At 32.9% G+C, this 20,832-nt stretch overlaps 1 protein-coding gene and 1 long non-coding RNA gene across 2 annotated transcripts; both read left to right on the top strand.

Moving 5' to 3' along the window:
* The first annotated feature begins 1,049 nt into the window (after positions 1-1,049).
* On the top strand, positions 1,050-6,190 carry LOC126718318 (uncharacterized). The gene is made up of 2 exons (XR_007652886.1): positions 1,050-1,193; positions 5,885-6,190. It is a non-coding gene; the product is annotated as an uncharacterized LOC126718318 (long non-coding RNA).
* An 8,718-nt stretch (positions 6,191-14,908) lies between these two features.
* Positions 14,909-16,697, top strand: LOC126718319 (probable pectate lyase 5). The gene is made up of 4 exons (XM_050420450.1): positions 14,909-15,095; positions 15,214-15,954; positions 16,075-16,213; positions 16,342-16,697. Exons 1-4 carry the CDS (start codon positions 14,989-14,991, stop codon positions 16,561-16,563), a joined length of 1,209 nt encoding a protein of 402 aa, XP_050276407.1. The 5' UTR covers positions 14,909-14,988; the 3' UTR covers positions 16,564-16,697.
* Positions 16,698-20,832: the final 4,135 nt, after the last annotated feature.

Raw genomic sequence — 20,832 nt, forward strand, 5'->3', positions numbered from 1 at the left:
TTTTTTTTGAGAAAAGTTAAGTCAAGTGAGATTTATGTGGGCTGGTTGGTTCCGGGTTCATATGGTCATCTTCGGACTTCAAAGCCTGATTTAGCAGTTAGTAATTCATCGATAAGTTTCCACTATCTAAAATCAATATTAAACTTCATAAGTTAATGGATTGATTGGAATTGATATGACAAAATAATGGGAACTAATTTGTTAATTTTGATAATATTAATAAACCATACGATCCTACCAACCTACTAATTTGTTAATTTTAACACTAATTTTGAATGATGGGGTAGGTAGAAACCATACGGTCCTAAGCACAATTTGTTATATCCTCACTAACTCTAATATATATAGTTTCAGGTATCATAATTGTAAGTTATTGTAATTTCTTCATCAAAAAAAGAATAAAAGAAAGTTGTTGTAATTGTCTCATTTCAACATCAAATATTTACGTGAATTTGTGGACATGGACCATTTGTAGTTGCACTGATGCTATTCAATATTCATATTTGTCCAAAATATTTGTACTATTCTTTAATCACTTTAGAGCATCTCCAACAACTTATCTAAATTTTTGAATTGTTTGGATAGTGAATAGTGACATTTAAGTTTTATACTTTCCAACAAATTTTCTATCTTTTTCTCCATCTCATTTAAATATTATTTTTTCATTCATTCTTTATTATTTTTTTAATCATCATTTATTCTTCATATGTTCATTCCCAACAACTATATTTTTCAATGAGAAGTGTTATATTCACAACATTTTTCGCAATACTTTCACAAGAATCACAACAAAATCTTATGTGGAAATTTGTTACTAGTTCTAATTTAAATCCACCACTGAAATTATTTTTTTACTCACCAATATTAGCTAATAACAATTTGTTACTTAAGATTTATTGTAAAAATATTATGGTAGCATTTCTTAATTGTCATATCTTATTTTTTATATTATTTTTCTTTTCAATTTCATCCATATGTTTTTTTTTCTCTTGTTTTTTCTCCACCACACATGTATACCCACTCTAGCTCCCTTCTTTTTCTTTTTCTACTTGATTCCAGATCACTTTCTCCAGCTCTCTCTCTCTCTCTACTTTTTCATTCTAGAACATTCTCTAGCTCTCTATGTGATAAGAAACAGAGAAAGAACAAGCAAGAGATATCTTGCTTGCTCCATCATTAATCAAAGGACACAGGTAGGCGCAGAATCTTGCTTGCTCCACCATTGCTAGCTCTGTTTTTTTTTTTTCCTTTTTTTTTTTTTTTTTTTTTTTTGCTTTTATTGTTATGATTTGATTAATTTTAAGATTGTGTTTTTGAGTTTGTATTTTGATTATGCTTGAGTTTAGAGATGTTTAAGAGAAATTATTGTTGTGTTTGTAGTCATTGTGAATGTTTATAACTGTTGTGAGAGGAGAGAGAAAGAATTGTTTTTTATTGTGTTGTATGATTTTTTTTAAGTAGAAAAATTCGTTTGAAGTTGCTATAGTATTTTCTATATCTAGAGATGTACTGTAGCAACTTAAAAATAATTTTGAAAAAGTTTTGCATTTAAAGAATCTATTGGAGTTGATTTTTGGGGTTTGTTCTTCAAAAAATAAATTTAGCTAATCTATTGGAGATGCTCTTAGAAAATGTTGTCTTCAACTGGTGCCATATATATATTGTAGGGGCACGATTTTGGGGCTCAAGCCCAACAAGCGGGTGATTCTGGCCCAAAAGTCCCTCAACAATGAATTTGTAGAGAGTAGGTTACAGAACTAGTTCTTGACAGAGGAAACGCAGTTACGATCATGCCATGCAACCAGTTGGACGTAAGAATATCCCTTCGAACTCTTTGGAGTAATGGTCCATGGGGCTATTTCTTATACTTCTATCTCTTTTCTCCTTCTCTATCTTTCTCTTTCTTCTCTATCTTTTTCTTCCTTCAGCTTCCGATCCCTTTTCCATGGGGATCTTCTTCTCTTATATAACATCCTTCTTAAGATCATGACCCTACACTTGTCAGCCATCTGACCTTCCACTTGAGTGCCTGTCCCGTAGGTCATCCTTTTTCTTTTCTGTGAGTTGCACTGGCCAAGATGATTTGGCCTTTCTGTCCCTTCCACATTAATGCGGCTGGAAAAGTAGTTCCTTGGCATTTAATGCGGCAGTTGTGGTTGCCCCCCTTCCTGGACGCCATGCACCATTTCTTCGTATTGAGTAACCTTTCGCTAGGTAGGAGGTGCGATTTTGATACTCACTTGGCGAGTCCGAGGAGATACTCCTCCTCGGACGCCCCTAAGCAGGCCCGGCCCATCATAGTTAGGATGGGATATCCTTCGCCCCTTGCCTTTTTCTTCTTATCGTGGTTGGGCTTGGTACATGAACTACGGCCCAACATCCGCTGACAGATTTTATCCCCCACATATATATATATAGAAAAAGAGGTAATATTATTTGAATCTAAAAGTTTTCTTTTTCTTTTTAAAAGGGTATTATTTATTGCAAAAAAAAAAAATTTTAAAAAGGGTAAACATATGAAGTTTTTCTCCCCTCCAAATTCACCTGGGCCGACTCTAAGTCTAGGCCATTTAAGCCTAAGGCTCTCTGTATCCAAAAACATTACAAAAAAGTCCCCCAAGGCCCCCCATTAAAAGTTAGAATAAAATAAAATAAAAGGCCAGCCAAAATTGTATAAAAGTTCAAAAATATTCTAATATGATAATTAAGTTTTTTAAAAGATATATATATATATATATAAATGAGTTTTTCATTCTTTATCTCACCTCCAAGAATTTCCCAAAATATTGGACTAAGAAAAAGCCGATCCAGTTATTAAAAAATATGATTATAAAAAAAAGGCCAGCCAAAATTGTATAAGAAGTCCAAACAATTCTAAGATGTTACTCAAGGTTTTTAAAAGAAAAAATATATATAGGTGATTTTTTCATTCTTTATCTCTCCTCCATGAATGTCCCAAAATATTGGGCAAATAAAAAGCCAACCCAATAAAAACCCCTAAATTGTTTCACTCAAAGAAAATTGTTATGAGTGTGCTAAATAATAATCAATGAAATTCAATTTCTCTAAAAACTTGGGATTTTAATTTTTGTAAACCAATCTTCCACATGCTATATTATATTATTAAGTGAAGTTGCAATAATGTAATTTTTGAGCAATGTACTCTTTTATTTACTATTAAAGATTAATCTTTTAAAGTTTTCTTAATTTTTCTAGAAATTAATTGCTTAGTGACTCCATTATGGAATGAGAAATGCTACATTCTTAACATTTTCACAACAAATCTTAAGAGGTAAGTTGTAATGGGTTTTAATTTGATCCACCACTGAAATTGTTTTATTGCCTACCACCAACATCCTGTAACAACTTGCCATCTAAAATTTGTAATGAAAATGTTGTAAACGTAGGATTTCTATTATGTAATTCCCTTAAGTTAGGAAGAAATCACATAGACAATTGAATCTCCACGTTAAGATTCATTACCTTAGCAGAGGCGGGAGGGGTGTTTATCCTAAAACTAAGGCTTCAGGTCGTGGTTCTCATAGGGGAGTTATTGATTTATGGTTATTAATAATAAAATTGTAGGTCACATAATTTAGCTAAATCAATAATAATTAATTAATAATTTCATTGTTGTTTAATAGAGGGGGTCTAAGCAAGATTTTTCACAATTCATTATTATTTTTTATTTTTTATTTGTTATTATTGTAGTTACATACAAGCTTATAATTGAAACATTTTGGTGATTAAATCACATGTACTCTAGTAAGTTCAAGAGCTAGTTACAATTAGTTATGTTTAGTGCACATGTAACACATTATTCATGAATACAAATCATTAGTACCATTTTTTGTATTCCATTTTATATTCCACCAATTATATGCGTATATTTTTTAAAGTATATGCCTAATTAGTGAGCCAATAAAAAATAGCCTATGAATAAGGCTAGAGTTGTAAAGAATAACCCAATTGTTGCTTAGTTTCCTTGTTTCTCTCTAGTCTTTCTCCTGGAGGTAGAGAATCCCTTGAAATAGTCTCATTCTTGGAGTTGGTAACTCTCTTGAAGTATTCACATTCATACAATCCATTCACATTTTCATTAAAACCCTCATTATTTTCATGTAACAAATCACCAAACCGAAACCCTATAAGCTTTTAAATACAAACCCTAGCATTCACATATTCGAGAAAGTACTTGAAACACTCCCTACCCAAGACCCTAAAGGGCTTAAACATCAAAATCATAGCATCCAAATCATCAAGATTTATCTTTAATCATCTCAACAACACTAACTCACAAAATACAAGGTATATAACGTATTGGTGGCTGGTGGGTTGCTTTCAACTTTTAAGTGCTTTTTTTTGTTAGAAAAAATGTGAAGAGTACATAAAATTGGTTCTTCTATTTCAATCATAACATTATTACCCCAAAAAAATCAAAGGGTACTGTTGCTAATTGCCTTCTCTTTGTTGTCTACAAATTTTCAAGTAAAAAAATATTAAAATGGTCATGAATTCCATTGAGATATATATCATCATCAAATTAATTTTTTGGATCCTTCTATATCATGTTTAGATTGGCACCCCTCTTTGGCCAAAAAAATGTTCTTTGGATTTGAATATTTTGCCCTTTCCTTTTACAAGGGTCTCCCATCCTTTAACTTGCTCAATCTTCTATATCACAATGGGACGAACAATGTGGGCATGGTATGGGTTGGGTCTTGATGTGAGGTCCTATTGAAATTCAATCCAAAGACATAACCTAGTTTAAGGCCCAAATCTCTATTTCTCTCTCTTTTCAAAGTTTCTTTTTGCCATTATAAAGATCAATGTCTAGCATGGACTATTAACAATGTATAATATATTCAATCGATCACTGCTAAATGTAAAGAATTGTCTTTATTTTTGAGACTTACTATGACCTTTCCTTGTACACGGGTCTTGCTCAGTGTATATCATTATTAGACGAAAAAGTGGTCTAAATGTAAGTCTCAAATTCTCAATTCCAGGCCATTTTTTGAAGTTCAATCTGTGTGAGAGCAGAACATACCAAATTACCAATTCCTAGATAAAAGCCCAAAATCCCTCTCACTGTCTCTCTTGGTTTTTTTGGGGGGGTGGTTTGCAATGCCATCCATTGTGTACAAATTTATTCTATTTTTTTAAAGGATATTCATGTCTTTATTTTATTATAAATATCACTTTCTAGCATCAACATTATGATATATTATCTGCTAACTTTAGTCATGTGAAGAACACTCACAGAGTGATTAGGCATGTTTGTGATCTTAGAAACATAAAGACAAATTTTTTTTATTATAAAAAAATATAGCCATATTATATCATAAAGCAAGTTTGACATTTTAATTCAATCTAATTTAGTTGATTAGTTATAAATAGAGGAAGATGTAGACATTATTTACTACCTAACTCTGCACATGATCTAATCATTGAGAGGGGTTTTGTTTCCATTCACATGGCTTAGTACTATTAATTATGCTCTGTACGCAATCACCCTAAATCACATGCATGAGTAGTATGAGAGAAGTTTTTAATTACTATAAATTTTGTATCATAACTTTTCTCATAACTCTGATATAGTAAGTTTCTACTATTATTTTTACATAAACCTATCACTTTTTCTTTATTAATCACAGTCTGTTACATTAAAATTGTGATAAAAGTTGTGTTGCCTCACTCTAAATCAACATTTCAATCCATGATGAAATTAAAAATTTGAGACCGTGTAGTCTGTCTGGTATTCTATTTTTATGTGTGTGGAGCTTTCATGCTCTTATCATCATTCCATAGAAAGAAAGAAAAACAATTGATCTTTAGTCTTTTATCATCATTAATTGATAAGATATGAATTTGCTTCGATCAGTGATCATGGTCCGCTTTTTGTCGTCATTCACGAGGTGGATTCACGTAAAGCTCATTTACAGACACAATGGAGAAGGAGAAGTGAGAAGTGAGAACATACCATTTTTGTTTCCTTCGTACAATGTGAAAACTGAAATAACATTGTTGAATATGTTAGCGAATAAACCAACTAGGCCATGTCCAAGACTCAACTTCAAGTCCCAATAGCAGAAAAACCTTCCTGGATTTTTTGACCCTCAGAGCCGTGGTATATAGGGCATCTGCCTTCAAACATTATACATAATTGATTGGTTTTTGCTTTAACTCATTACATAGATCGCATAAAACTGTCTATATCAGTAATAGATTCAAATTAGAAACAATAACAACTAACCACTTAAGAAATTGTGAACGCAGCATTATTTTAATAGTAATGATTGATAAAGACAAGAGTGAGAGGAAGAAGAGAATGTCACGAAATCATAATATTGTACCGTCTAATCAAATCGGGAGTTGTTATAGTTCACAAGCATAAACCTTGGGCACATGACTAGTTAATTATCATGTCTCCTTTTTAAGCCTTTAGAATCATTGTTCGCACCTACACCAACAAACTTTGTCTTGCCATTTGTTAAGGCCAAAATAAATGCATCCCTAGTTAATTGCGAGATGTGCACCAATTAGAAAATTGAAAATTCTGAAGAAAGTTTGCAAGTAATTCGAGCCCAAGAAGGGGAAAATATAGAATTAACTCCTCAGAATCATGGAGGACTCTTCATTTTGTATGCCCAATCATATTTTGACTGATTTTTTGTATACACTTTAAATTTAAACAAAAGACTTATTTGGATGGTTGATTTTTTTTTTTTTTTTAAATTTTTTTTACAACAAGTTAAAAAGGAAGGATTTGAATCCAAGTTATGCTCAAAGGAAGAACAAGACACGAACACTAAGTCACATAACACTTATCACAATTGAAATACTTATATTATGATCCATAGTTAAGTCTTTTATATGTTTTTTTTTTCTCGTTAAACTCAAACGTCATTACCAAAACTGCATGCAACAGTTGGTAACGCAGAGTAAGTCTTTTATATGTATAAAGATGTATATTGCATGAAAATGTATTGAGATTTTATAATTGGTTGAAGGAGAGAGGTTTTGAGCTCTTAATTATAGTCATGAGCTGGTTGTGATGGCGAAGATTAAAAAATATATATCACTATCAAAGTTCATTAATAAATGCATTATTATTAAGTTTAAACCTTCATTATGAGAATGAGAATTGGTGGTTGTGGAGTCTCACTCATCTCTCTTTAGAAAATAACAAGCTGGTTTTGCCACAAATTCTCTCCATAATGCCAATCACATGATCATCATAAATGTAAATAGGTACAGTCAAAGTACTACATTCCCATATGTATATACTTTTCATACAAATGGACATGTATTTGTAAAATGAAGTTAACTAGATAAGGATTTGGACCTTTGGTACGGTGTCGGTGACAATGATATATATGCTGTATAGCATATGCTAAAGTACTGTCCCTAGTTTCTTCTTCTTTTTCTTCTTCTTCTTCTTTTTTATCATTAAAAAACAAAACCAAAAACAAAAAAACCCAGAGAGGTAAGAACAGTGTTATTAACTTGCTTGACTGACCTTGTGTCTTAGAGTGAATTGGCATTTGGCAAGCAAATGATATAAAGATACAAAGGAATTATATTGTTTGATTGAAATAATGATTCATGGATTATGGAAACAGAATAAACCCATTTGGATGCTTAAGGCTCATTGCTTAGGAGGAAAGAAACACTAGCTTAAACAGGATTTTTGGCACCAAACATGCAAGCATCATCATGAGCTATAATAATTTGCCATATATTCATAAAATCCAAATTCCACCAATATTTGTGGTTATCAAATGAATGTTTCGTTAAGAACAATTGATTTGTTCAATTGGCAATGTAAAGCATGGCATTAGATCCAGGTTAAGGTGGGGGGGGGGGGGGGGGGAAGGAAAATTACTAAAATTACTATCTATTTTACTACAAAAAAGTTTACAAATTGACATGACAATAAATATAATTTGTGTAAATATAATTTGTGTATGTTAATAATATAATAAATAAATTTCTTAATTACTTTTTTATTTTGGGTTCAAAAATTGATACATCAATTTATAAGGTTTATATAACAAAATTTAGGACAAAGTTTAGCTATAAAACTTATATCTATTTATTAGAGGTGAATTTTGATAAAACCACTATTGGATTACATCTTCTTCTTATATCCTCTATACTTGCAAAATTTCTAGAAAATTAAAAATCAATAGCTATATTATCAATAAATTGTTTAAATTATAATTTTTTGTAGTTTGAAATTATACATAAAATATAAGTTTATAGATTATATAGTAAATAATATCTGATTGACACAAAATTTGACATGTGTATTAAAAGCGTAAAGAACATACAATTCAATAGTTAGATGTTCAAAATATGTAGTAATATTTATTTTATTGAGTAAAGTTGTAGTTTTAGACTACAACTAATTTTGTAGCTAAATTTTGTCCTAAAATTTATAATATCTCTAACACAATTAAAAAAGCACAATACTTTAATGTATAAGAGGTTAAGAAGCATATTGCTTGTTGGATACGCCTTTTAGAATGATGTGAATATCATATATATTTAAAATTATCATTTAAAAAAAAAAATACTTTTTGAGAGTTATGTTGCTTAGTTACATGCTTACCATGCCCTCTATAGTTCAAATTTCCTTAAAAAAATTAAAGATTATGAGAGACTATCAAGGATAGTCGCATATTTTTCTAATTACAAATTAACGTGATTTTTTTTATAGATATCATAGAGTTCAAATTTATGACTTTCATTTTCTTTTATGATTGCTCTTAAATCATCATTTGAAGCACTAATTAATTTTAAGTATAGGCAAATTCAAATCTAGCTGCCTTATTCAATAACAAAGGCTTTGTTTATAAAGTTAACTGAAAGTGTGTGTGCCTATATATGTGTGTGTGTTGTACTCATTCAAATTGGTGTTTGATGCTCCAAACTTTTTTTTTTTTTTCTTTTTTTAATTTTGTATAAGGAAGTGATTTTTTTTGGTCAAATTATTTCACTTTCTACCCAGGAGACATTTTGAGAATCTCATGGATCGATAATATGGAATTTGAAATTTGAAATTTTTTAATTGACAACATGTTTTTCAAGTCTATCACTCTAATGTCTCCAAATAAACAAAACTTTTTTTTATATATATATATAAAAAAATGAATTGGCTTCGTATCAATTATTAAGTCTTTTACTTCATATCAATTATAAAGTTTATTTCTTAAAGCATGAGTGGATTTGATGGGGACCACCAACGAAAAGAAGGGAATATTTTTCCATGAAACATGCAGCATATTTAGAATAAGCTAAAGCAAGTTCAAAGCACAAATAATTACCTTACGTAGTAATCTTATCCACCTCTACTACACACTTAATAATGCACAAAAGTGGGTGTATGGTGTATATTACATCATGGGTTCCATGCCCATGTACTCTCCAAAAACCAATGGCTGAAAATCATCTTATATGGCATAACTTAACACCATAAGCATCAAACACGTCTTTTGTTTTTTTAAGGCTAATAAATGTTCTTTTCCAAAATTTCAAAAATATATATACTAAAAAGTTCCGACCAAACTTATTTAATTATATAACACTTTTTTAAAATTCAAGTTTAATTCCAAGCGAAACTTGAGTTTATTAAACTCAAATTCCAAATATTATGGTAAAAAAAGGTTATATAACTGAAAAATTTTTCAAAATAAACCAAATTCATATTTAATAAATTCGAGTTTCAAAAAAGTTCTACATAACTAAATAAATTTAGAAAGAAGCTTTTCAATAAAAATATAAAAAATTGCATTAGCAAAATACTACTATTTGGCCAAAAAAAAGCAATCAAACACTTTTGATCTTAGCCAAAAAGGTCGAGAAAGGAATGACATCAAACACACAATGATTAGTGGATGAGTCATTGGTAATTCCAATCACCTATCCTTTCTCTTCTTATCAGGCCCCACTGAACGACCCCACCACACAGTTGGATAAGTTGATCAACTAAGTATATCACTAACTAACGGCTCCAGATCCCCAGGTAAATGAACCTAAGGGTGTAGATTTAAAATCAAATTCTTGGGCCCCAGTGAGGAATATAATCAAGGGGAACAAAGCTCACATGGGAGAACGTGACTCACTAGAAAAAGATGACCATGTCAGCAACTCTTCACTGTTCACGGATAGTACGGACCTCCATGTGTACTCTCTCTTTTTTTCTGTTTGCTCCCATGTGTACTCTTATCATTATCAATAAGCTCGTATTAAAAAAATTACACAAATTTTGCCACGATTGCAACTTATAGAGTTATAGATAGTGGAAATGTAGATCCACGGAGATTTAATGTGCATTTAGGATGAGCTAAGTTTTTAATTTATCTTCACTTTTAGTTTATTTTTGCTATTATTTATAAGTCTTACTTTTATTGCACTTTTTTGTACTATTTAACTGTTCCACTGTACTATTTAATTAACTTTTACCTTTAATTAGTACTTCCAGTAAAATGTTTTCAGTTTCAATTAAATAAATTATTTTCAAAAGAACGTCTTATTACTCACAACTAGTCATGTGTCGAGTTACAGTAAAAATTGTGTAATTTTTTTTTTAGTTCTAACTTTTTTTTTCGAAAGGAAAAAGTTAAGAGGAAAATGACAAAAAAAAAAAAAAAAAAAAAAAAAAAAAAAAACAAAGAAACAAAAGAAAGAAAGAAAAAGAAATGGATACGAGCTTGACAAGTGGAAGCTAAAAGAAAGTAAAGAAATCAGCAAGATCCACGTCAGTGTATTTGTTTGCCGGCTTCAAATTCCCGTGCAGTGTAATCGATTGTAGCATGTGTTTTCTGCATGGCATTCATTCTTTATGAATTAATATATTATTGCGAATAATGTAAGAATCTGATTGTTTTTTAGTATGAAAAATGAATTCCAAACATAGAGAAGAGGTTGGATTTGGATCTTAAGAGATTAGCAATTTATTTTAATAAATTTGCACTTTGCCTCCTCAATAATATTATTGATCTTTTAAAGACTATAAAAAATTTTATTGATCTAAAATCTAAAATAAATTTAACAAGCTTAACAATAAAATTTACCAATAACAAATTTAAGCCCAAACAACACCTTAAAACAAACCCACACAAGACACAAACAAAAAATAAAATAAAATAAAAAATTCCTAAGTCAATTCTAACTAGTCTAAGTGAACACAGGGGTGGCTTGATGCATTTGGGAGCCTAAGGCGAAGAAGATTAATCATCTTGTTTTAAATGCAAAATTATTACTAATAAACATGAACTATGTAGAGTTTTTTCTTTTTTTTAGAAATTTTATAGACAGAAAAAATTTGACAAAATTTTTCATACTTATTGATGTGGTAGATTGACAGTGATAAGTAAAACAGTGGTGTTAGTAGTAGACTTAGATGAAAACTAGTAAAAGTTTGCTAACTAAACTCTTATTATTATTCTTTTTTTTTTAGAAGTGCAACATTCACAATATTTTTTACAACAAATCTTATATTTTAAACTGCTTTTTGTTTTCTATTTGAAAATATCACTATAATTGTTTTTTTGCCATCAACAACAAGTTGTAATAACTTGCTACTTAGCATTAGTTGTTGAAAGTTCAAAAACGTGTACAAAAACACTTTTGAACGTTTAGACCCCCAAAAACCAACTTAACCAACACAAGCAATATGTCAAACAACTAGTGTACGGAAACTTAACATATGCTATATTATGGAATTGGTTAAACAACTATCTAAGCCATAACAAAATAAACCACAGCAGATAAAGTAAAGGCAGAGATAGAGAGGAAGGAAGATGCAAACACAGAGATAACACCCGATGTGTTATCGAAGAGGAAACCGAAGACCTCGGCGAAAAACCTCTTCGCCGCCCTCCAAGCGGTAATCAATCCACTAGAAAATACAGTTGGGATACAAGGACAGCAATAGACCCTCCAAGCCTAATCTACCCAATGCACCTAAGCCCTCCAAGCTTCTTGCTCCAACAAGGTTGCGCCGAACCTTTTTCTTTTCTAGCTTTCCGGATTCCGCTACTACACCGTAGCATCAACCAATGAAGATTGGCTCATTCCTAACTGCTTCCCAGAACTCCAAACGACTGTCTCACAGAGATGATAATGGTGAGAACCAGGTTTGGTATAATGCCTCTCAAGGATTTAACAATGGAGAGGAAGAGAGTGAGGGAATTTGATGAGACTCTAAGGTAGAGATTGTGGGTGAAACAATCTGGTTTTTCTTTAGGGTTTCTCTCTCAAAATTCTCTCTGGAAGCTCTCTTTCAATCGTGAGTTAAAAGGGTATTTATACTGGAGTGAAGAGGAATGCGAAACGTCAGGTTTTTCCAAAACAGGGGTGGCTCGCGGCTTGACCTCGCGGCTTGATTAAGTCGCGAGTTCCAGTCGCGAGTTAACCGTATGGCCAGTTGTCCTATTTTGTCCTGTAGTGCTCCAGCTAGCATGACTGTTCATCTTCCAGCATGCTTGGCACGTGTGCATCTTCTGGCGGGTTGAAGCCGCGAGTCCACCCGCGAGTCCCAGCCGCGACACTCTGTTTTCTTGCACTCTCTTGAGCAATCTTCACTCTATCTCACTCACTACCCTTACAACAATCCCACCTAAATACAGGGTTACTAAATGCTGAATTACAAGCAAATTTGGCACGGAATAAAGCCAATTAGATGGTTGAATAAATTCAACCTTACAGTTGTAAAAGTGTTGTGAAAAATATTGTGAACATTGCATTTTTCTCTATTTTTTTATTTGTTTTTCATCTGGTAAAAAAAAAGTATTTTATTTATTGATTATAAATAACCTTATTAGTTAAATTTGGGGGCTTTTTTTTTTACTTGGGGCCTTAGGTGACCGCATTTCTTGCTCCACCATTCAGCCGGTCCTGAGTGAACACCCACACACATCTGATAACACGCAAAACAACCAAAAAAAAAAAAACACTTAACTTTCTAAATGAATACTTATTTGGAGTTTCAAAAAAAAAAAAAAATTGCTTATACTTTTGCCCCCTTACTCCAATTCCTAGCTCCATCTCTGAAAACAACCATCATGGACAAACATCGTTTTGATCTTGCAATTAAAACTAAATTGATGAAACAAGTTTATTAGTCTAATCAATTTGAAACATTACTAGAATATGGTGTAATTATACAATGTTATTGGCTACCCATCTATAGTGGATTAGGGTTTGGCCCATTAACTCATGGGCCAGGTTTTTTGTCAAAATGATACAAAGTTTCACTTTGACAAATTCAACATAAATCCAACAACTTTTATTATCCCTTTTGGTGATAAGCCTACACTACAGGCTAGGCGTAATTATACAATATTATAAGAATACAATAATATTATATTCCCTTCTCTCATAGAAATTTAAGTCTTACCATTGAATTTTTTATGAAACTAATTATATTTATGTGAAGGAGAAAGTTTGTCATTATAATACTCAAAATATTTTATAGCATTTTTTAGAATACATAATTGGTATTTCATTTTGAAGTTGATTTTGTAATAATGTATTTTTTATGATTATAGTCAATTTAGTATTGTGAATGGGGAAATTTTTTTTTATTTTTTGGTGCTAACAGTGAATGGGACAAATTTGTGTTTCTTAAATACTTACTACTTTTTGGAATGATCCAGAAAACAACTCAATGAACTCGTTTAAACAACATCTATGTGTATCTGTAATGATATTTGATGGTCCAACAAATCACATCAAGTAGTTCGTGATTCTTATTTATAACTAAAAAAAATTTAAAAGATCAAAGTAATAAAAGATGGGATAATTGCTCATTATCAATGGTTAACTAGGGTTGGTGTTTCTATCCTTCACATGATATGAAAAGGATTGAAACATGGGGCAGAGAGCATGAACATTGAAGATATTCAAATAAATTAATCAGCTCCCCGATATAGATAAGAATCTATGGAAAATTTGATCCACCCCCCAAAAAAAATCCCAATTTTAATTGAAAGCAAGATGAGATTTCTGCCACATTCAGAGGTATAGCTAGGCTGTGTGAAAACAATAACTCTGAAGGTATAAAACCTTATCACAAATACACCTCATTATTACAAGCTTTGAAAATTGAAAGAAGGGCAACAAACATAAATGAACAATTTTCAATGAATACATAACAAATTAAACCTTAGAACAGAATTGTGATTAAGGAGTATTTTAAGTTGCTTTCAATGTCCCCTCATTATGAGGGAAACTGCAACGGTTGAAAGTTGAAACCTTAGATTTGTCAATGAGAAGGAAAGATGGTTTAAATGTAGAAATAAATCCAAGGGAAAATGAAAGATGAAGCCAATACTTAACGAGTAACGACCATAACTAGATGCAACAAAAGCTTTGTGTGATGGAGAAAGAAATAGGGATTGTCAACATTTTCAGCTCAACACCGACACTAAAAATTCATCAACGAAGTGTCGGTGTGTATAGTTAAAATAGCAAAAAGAGTAAATAATGTCACAAATGAAATGTAAGTGCCTGTCTATGTCATCCTAAGACACTATAGTTAGCTCAATAGTTGTTTTTACCTATAGTACATATATAATAGTCCACTAATGACACTAGATTCCAGTAAATTTCAGGCAAGAAAAGCATAAAAGCTAGAAAGAAATTCTCAATTAGAGTTTGATTGAAGGCCAAACCTTTGGATTGGACACCCTTAAAAGTTAAAAACCATGAATCATGGAATTGGAATGGTGGCCCCAAACCTTTTGTTTAATCAGGCTGTGACAACCTCTTTATTTATTGTCTTTTGGGGTAAATGAAAATTTATAAAGAATCACAAAAAGAAAAATAGATATAGTATTTTTTTAAAAATTTTAAAAAAAATATATTCACCCTCTTTATTCCCTATATAAGATTACAACTCTCTCAACTTCCTCACAACGGTTTGCTCTCTGCCCACTTTCTTCTCTTTGTGTATCTTTATTAAAATACACAATAGTAATGGGAATTCCACTCGTTCTTTTGGTACTTTTGGCTCTTCTATCTCCAACCTGCATATCCTCTTCAATAATCCAAAACCCTGAACTAGTAGTACAAGCAGTACACAAGTAGGACAATTAAACCTTTGATTAGTTAGTTGTACATAATAATGTATCATATAATATAATGTAATGTACTAATGTGTGACAATTTTTTTTTTCTTTTTCTGGGTTGTTTTGGTTGCAGGAGCATCAATGCCTCTAGGAGGGATTTAGGCTATTTCTCTTGTGGTTCTGGGAATCCAATTGATGATTGCTGGAGGTGTGATCCGAATTGGGAAAAGAACCGGCAACGCCTAGCCGATTGTGCAATTGGGTTTGGTAAGCATGCCACTGGAGGCAGAGATGGTAAAATATATGTGGTCACAGACCCTAGTGATGATAATCCAGTGAACCCCAAGATAGGCACTCTTAGACATGCTGTGATTCAAAATGAACCACTATGGATCATTTTCAAACATGACATGGTGATCAAGCTAAAGGAAGAGCTTCTCATGAATTCATATAAGACAATTGATGGTCGTGGTGCAAATGTGCACATTGCTGGCGGTCCATGCATTACTATACAATATGTGTCCAACATTATTATCCACGGCCTAAATATACATGACTGCAAGCAAGGTGGGAATGCTTATGTGAGGGACTCGCCTGATCACTATGGGTGGAGGACTATATCGGATGGTGATGGGGTTTCAATTTTTGGAGGAAGTCACATTTGGGTGGATCATTGTTCTTTAGCTAAATGTCATGATGGGCTGATTGATGCCATTCATGGATCCACAGCCATCACCATCTCTAACAATTACATGACCCACCATAACAAAGTCATGCTCTTGGGTCATAGTGACTCATACACACAAGACAAATTCATGCAAGTCACTATAGCTTTCAATCATTTTGGAGAAGGGCTTGTGCAGAGGATGCCAAGGTATAATTAAGTTCTCAAAATGAGCTTATTTTTGTTTTCTGATCAGGTCATTGAAATCTACAATAGGGCCACGGTTTTGATTCATATTGAATTTGCTGTGTGTTTAACCCATAATTGCAGATGTAGACATGGCTATTTCCATGTGGTGAACAATGACTACTCTCATTGGGAAATGTATGCAATTGGTGGCAGTGCAGCTCCTACTATCAATAGCCAAGGGAATAGATTCCTTGCTCCCAATGACAATTATAACAAGGAGGTAATGATTTTTTTTTTTCAACCATACTTGATGAAATGGTTTTTCCATTGTATTGTAGCTTACTTAATCATGCACCATTAGCTATGATATGAGTTTGTAGCACTCATACAAGAATGTGACATGACCAGATTACTAAACATGAAGATGCACCACAAAGCGAGTGGAAGAAATGGAATTGGAGGTCCGAAGGAGATTTGATGGTGAATGGTGCTTTCTTCACGCCTTCTGGGGCCGGAGTGTCTTCTAGCTACGCCAAGGCATCTAGCTTGAGTGCAAGACCATCTTCTCTTGTGAGTACTATCACTGCCGGAGCTGGTATACTTAAGTGCAAGAAGGGCTCGCGTTGTTGATGAATGTCTCTTAATTGAGTTGAAGAGACTAAAGTTGGCTAGTAATAAAAGATGAAATGCTCAATGAGGGTAAATTGGCAAGATATGGAGGGAAAAGAACAATGCCAATGGTAATTACAAGGATTAAGATTCAAGATTGTGTATATTGACTTTTATATATATATATATATATAGTACATTAAATTTGGAGGATTGCAATTAATCTAAGCCTCTTTTTTATTTTCATGGATTGAATCTAAGCTTTTCCAATGAGACCCACTATTTTGTGATTCAAAAGAATTTTGATGGGGGATATTGGGGTTGAAAAAACGAGAACTAAAGTGCAATGTAATGATGGTTCAATTAAATGAGTCCCTATACATAAAAAAAAAAAAACTCTCCCTCTCTCTCTCTCTCTCTCTCTCTCTCTCTCTCCTTGGTCCCACATAGGCTTTCCCTCACATGGGATGACCAGTAGGATTAGGTTCAGCTACCGATGGATGTTTATTGGTGCTCAATTAATGGACATTTCTTTTGGGACTAGCTTAGCAGCTCTGCAAGAGCACCCACGCCTATGTTTAGGTATAAAATATTTTTCACAATGGTGAACATGTTATTGTGAATGGTGTATTAAAATGCACAACTCTCTAAATATAAAGGTATTTTCTTACTGAAATCAAAATGAAAATGAGAGAGTGTACCAAATAAATATCTGCTCTGGTGTTTATATACTATAACAGAGCAATTACAAAACCAAAGAAAGAAACTAACAATACAGACTAACTAACTCCACCAACAATATTTTAAGACTTGTCTAATAGGAAAACTGACAGCTGTCCTTCTTTATAACCGATTTGGGTTTACAACTTCGCACGTGTTGGTTGCGTGTCTTCATTAAACAAAATGCAGCCGTTTCTTTTACTTCATCATTTTTTTTTGGCAAAGTAATCCGGTGTCGTTTTCATCTGCTTGTTACCACCTTCATTAAAGTGAATGACATCAAGAGCGTTTGGGGTGGGCATCTGCGTTTTTTCAGTTTGCATTTTCAGATTTTTCTTTTTTTTTCCCTGTGCGTGAACAGTAACATCACATGGGTTCATTGTGCAGGGGACAAAAATCACTATTCACACACTGTTCATCACTGTAGCAGCACTATTCATGTATTAAAAAATATTAAAAATGGGTCCCACAGCACTATTCACATATTTAAAAATTATTTTGCTACAGTGTTTTCAGTTTTCAATTTTCAGTTTCAGCAACAATAAGTTCAATCCAAACGGACTCATCGACACTATTTGGTGTTTTAGCTTTCTTCTTACAAAACGATCCCGTTTCAGCTGCTTGCTTTGCTTTCTTTTCTGATGCAGCTTCAACACTCTTCCTCAAGTCCTGAACCTCAGGTTTTGGGATTTGAACTAATGAACAAGTCTTTGAATGGAATGAAGATATCTATCAAGCCCAATTTTCTAGAAAGTCTAGTTAAAAGCTGAACTTCCAGCTCTTTCATGGAAAATAGGGTTGGCTGCAATATTTAATGCAGACTAGTTATCACAAAACAATGTAGCATGTTTGGGATATTGTATCTTCAAATCTTTGAGCAACTGCAACACCCAAGTAATTTCACAAGCCACACTACCCATGGCCTTGTATTAAACTTCAACTGATGACCTAGAGACCAAGGTTTTGAAACCCAAACCGGATCGTACGGTCCGATCGGGAAAACCTTGAACCGCTCATTTTTGCGGTTCTTTTAGCCTCAAGAACCGCTCTATGGGAAAAAAGCAGGGACTCGTGTGAACTGTGGTCAGACCTCACGGTTCTGAGAACCGTGATCAGACCATTTCTCACAATTCCCTACTTCCTTTTGAATCTGAACCTAAAAAAAAAAAAAAAAAAAAAAAAAAAAGAAGCTTTAAATTCTGGAACCGTGATCAGATTGCTTGGCCGGCATGCATTGGACTTTTTTCAGATCTGGAACCAAAAGATTTGTGAGGGAAAAAACAAACAAACAAACTAAGAAGAAGAAAATGACAAAGTAGGGGCTATGCGAAGTTGAAACAACAAGTTAGCAACCCAGCACAGATCGCCAATCACAGCCTATATCTTCTACTTCTATTTCTTCTTCTTTCTTCTTTTTCTCGTTCTTCTCTTTCTTCTTTCCATCTCCACTGCTGTGGTTTCTCACCTTCTCTCTGTTTGGGTTTGTTTTGAATTCTTTTTTATGTTTCCAAAGCCCCTTCATGTGACTTGGCATTGGTTCACGTGACTTGGCATTGGGAAAGAATCTAGACCCCCTACATGTGACTAGGCATTGGGAAAGTAGAAAACTTTTGATTTTTGAAATTGGCAAAATGTTTCAGCCATTAGATTTGTAGCTTTGAGCCCATGATGTGACTATTGATGGATGGATTGATAAGTAACAAATAAAATATTATACGTACTTTTAGTTAATATTTACAATTTTTTTTTTTAAATGAAAAAATATAGTGTTACAAAATATTTCACAACTTTTTTGTCACAATTATAATGTAGCAAAGTTTGAATGGTAGAGGAAAAATAGTGAATCAACGGATACAATTAAGTATATAATAATTATTAAATAATTATTTTAATTCAAAATTACTAAGTGTCCTTCTAATTCCTATATTATTACAATATTACTATCACGAGTTTAACTAATCAACATATAAATAAATAAAGAAATATTATATCTATGTATGCTTAGGATATGATATTTCTTATTTGTCCTATGAAAGTTATGATATAAAAAAATATGTTTGAAAGATAGATTTCTATATTTAATTGGGTCATTTGATTTAATTTTTCTATTTATACTAATTTAATATATTTATTTATATTTAAATAATTATGAAATTAATTATGATGTCATCACGGTTCGATCCCGGTTCAATCTCGGTTCGACCTTAAAAACCTTGAACCTCTCCCTTTTACGATTCAATGAACGATCCGGGTCTGAAAACCTTGCTAGAGACAACACCTTGCTTCTTTGATCTTTAAGAAACCAAAGTTTCTCCCAAAAATACACCATAACCTATTATAAACCTCCTAATGTCTAGACAACTAGCACAATCAGCATCATAGAAGAGCTTTATATGCAAATCTAAATTACTAGGAAAGAAAATTCCTTTTTCTAGGTGAAACATTGATATATTGAAGGACCCTATTAACAGCTAACATGTGAGGCTCTCTTGGTTTTGATAGGAATTGGCTAAGCCTATGTACAGCATATGAAATATCTGGTCTAGTCAACGTTAGATTCAAAAGCTAGGATGCATGGACATGGCAAAATGGCCGCCGTACCCGCGTCCAACGTGGCGCGACGCGACAATGCGCGAGTGACACCGCTGCTTGCGCATCAGTGCCGCGTCCAGGTTTTTTTTTTTTTTTTTTTTTTTCTTGATACGTGCCGACTCAGGCCGATTCTCACTAACTCGGGCCAAATCGGTCCGTATCGAGCGAAACCGCCAAAACACACTGATTCAGGCTGAAATTCCAAAAAAAAAAAAAGGTGCAAAACACACCATTTAAACTTAATAACAAAACCCTAAACTATCTCAATTCTTAAAACGCACCTTTCTTCAATCTTCTGCTCTTTCTCACTCTTTGTGCTTTGTCTCCCCTCTTGGCTCTCTACTCTCCGTCTCCCCTCTCTCACAGACGCATTCAATCACTCCCTAAGACACATTCTCACTCTCCTATTCTTTGCATGACTCTCGGTCTCTAGCTCACCTCACCTCACCAACACACTCTTAACTCAGGTATCAAACTAATTAAAGTTTTCAATCTTAGTTTTTCAATCTCAAGCTCATTATACTCTCACATGCTCTGACTATTACTCATTGTGAATCTGTGATCTGATCTTTTTAATATAATTTTTTATATAAACTATAATGTTGTGACTTAGGTTTGATTTTTTATTTAGTTAATAGTTATTATTTGTAGGTTAAATTGAATCTATTGAATTTGCAATGGATGAAGTTACTAGCACAGAAACTTCACCTTCATCTAATGAAGAAGTGCCAAATGATGAATATCCTCTTTGGCAGTATGTGACTAAAGTAGAAAAACCACCTGATTCTACTGTTAAATCAGGTGGAAACACACACTTTAAGTGCAACTATTGTGGTGGAGTTTTTTGGGATCTTATTCTAGGGTTAAGGCTCATTTATTAAAAATTCCTAATAAAGGTATTAGAGCATGCCCTAAGGTGACACCGAGCCATAGGCTGGAAATGCAGCGAATGCATGATCAGATTGAGAATGATAAGTT

This window comes from Quercus robur, chromosome 3, assembly GCF_932294415.1.
Source record: "Quercus robur chromosome 3, dhQueRobu3.1, whole genome shotgun sequence".
Taxonomy (NCBI): domain Eukaryota; kingdom Viridiplantae; phylum Streptophyta; class Magnoliopsida; order Fagales; family Fagaceae; genus Quercus; species Quercus robur.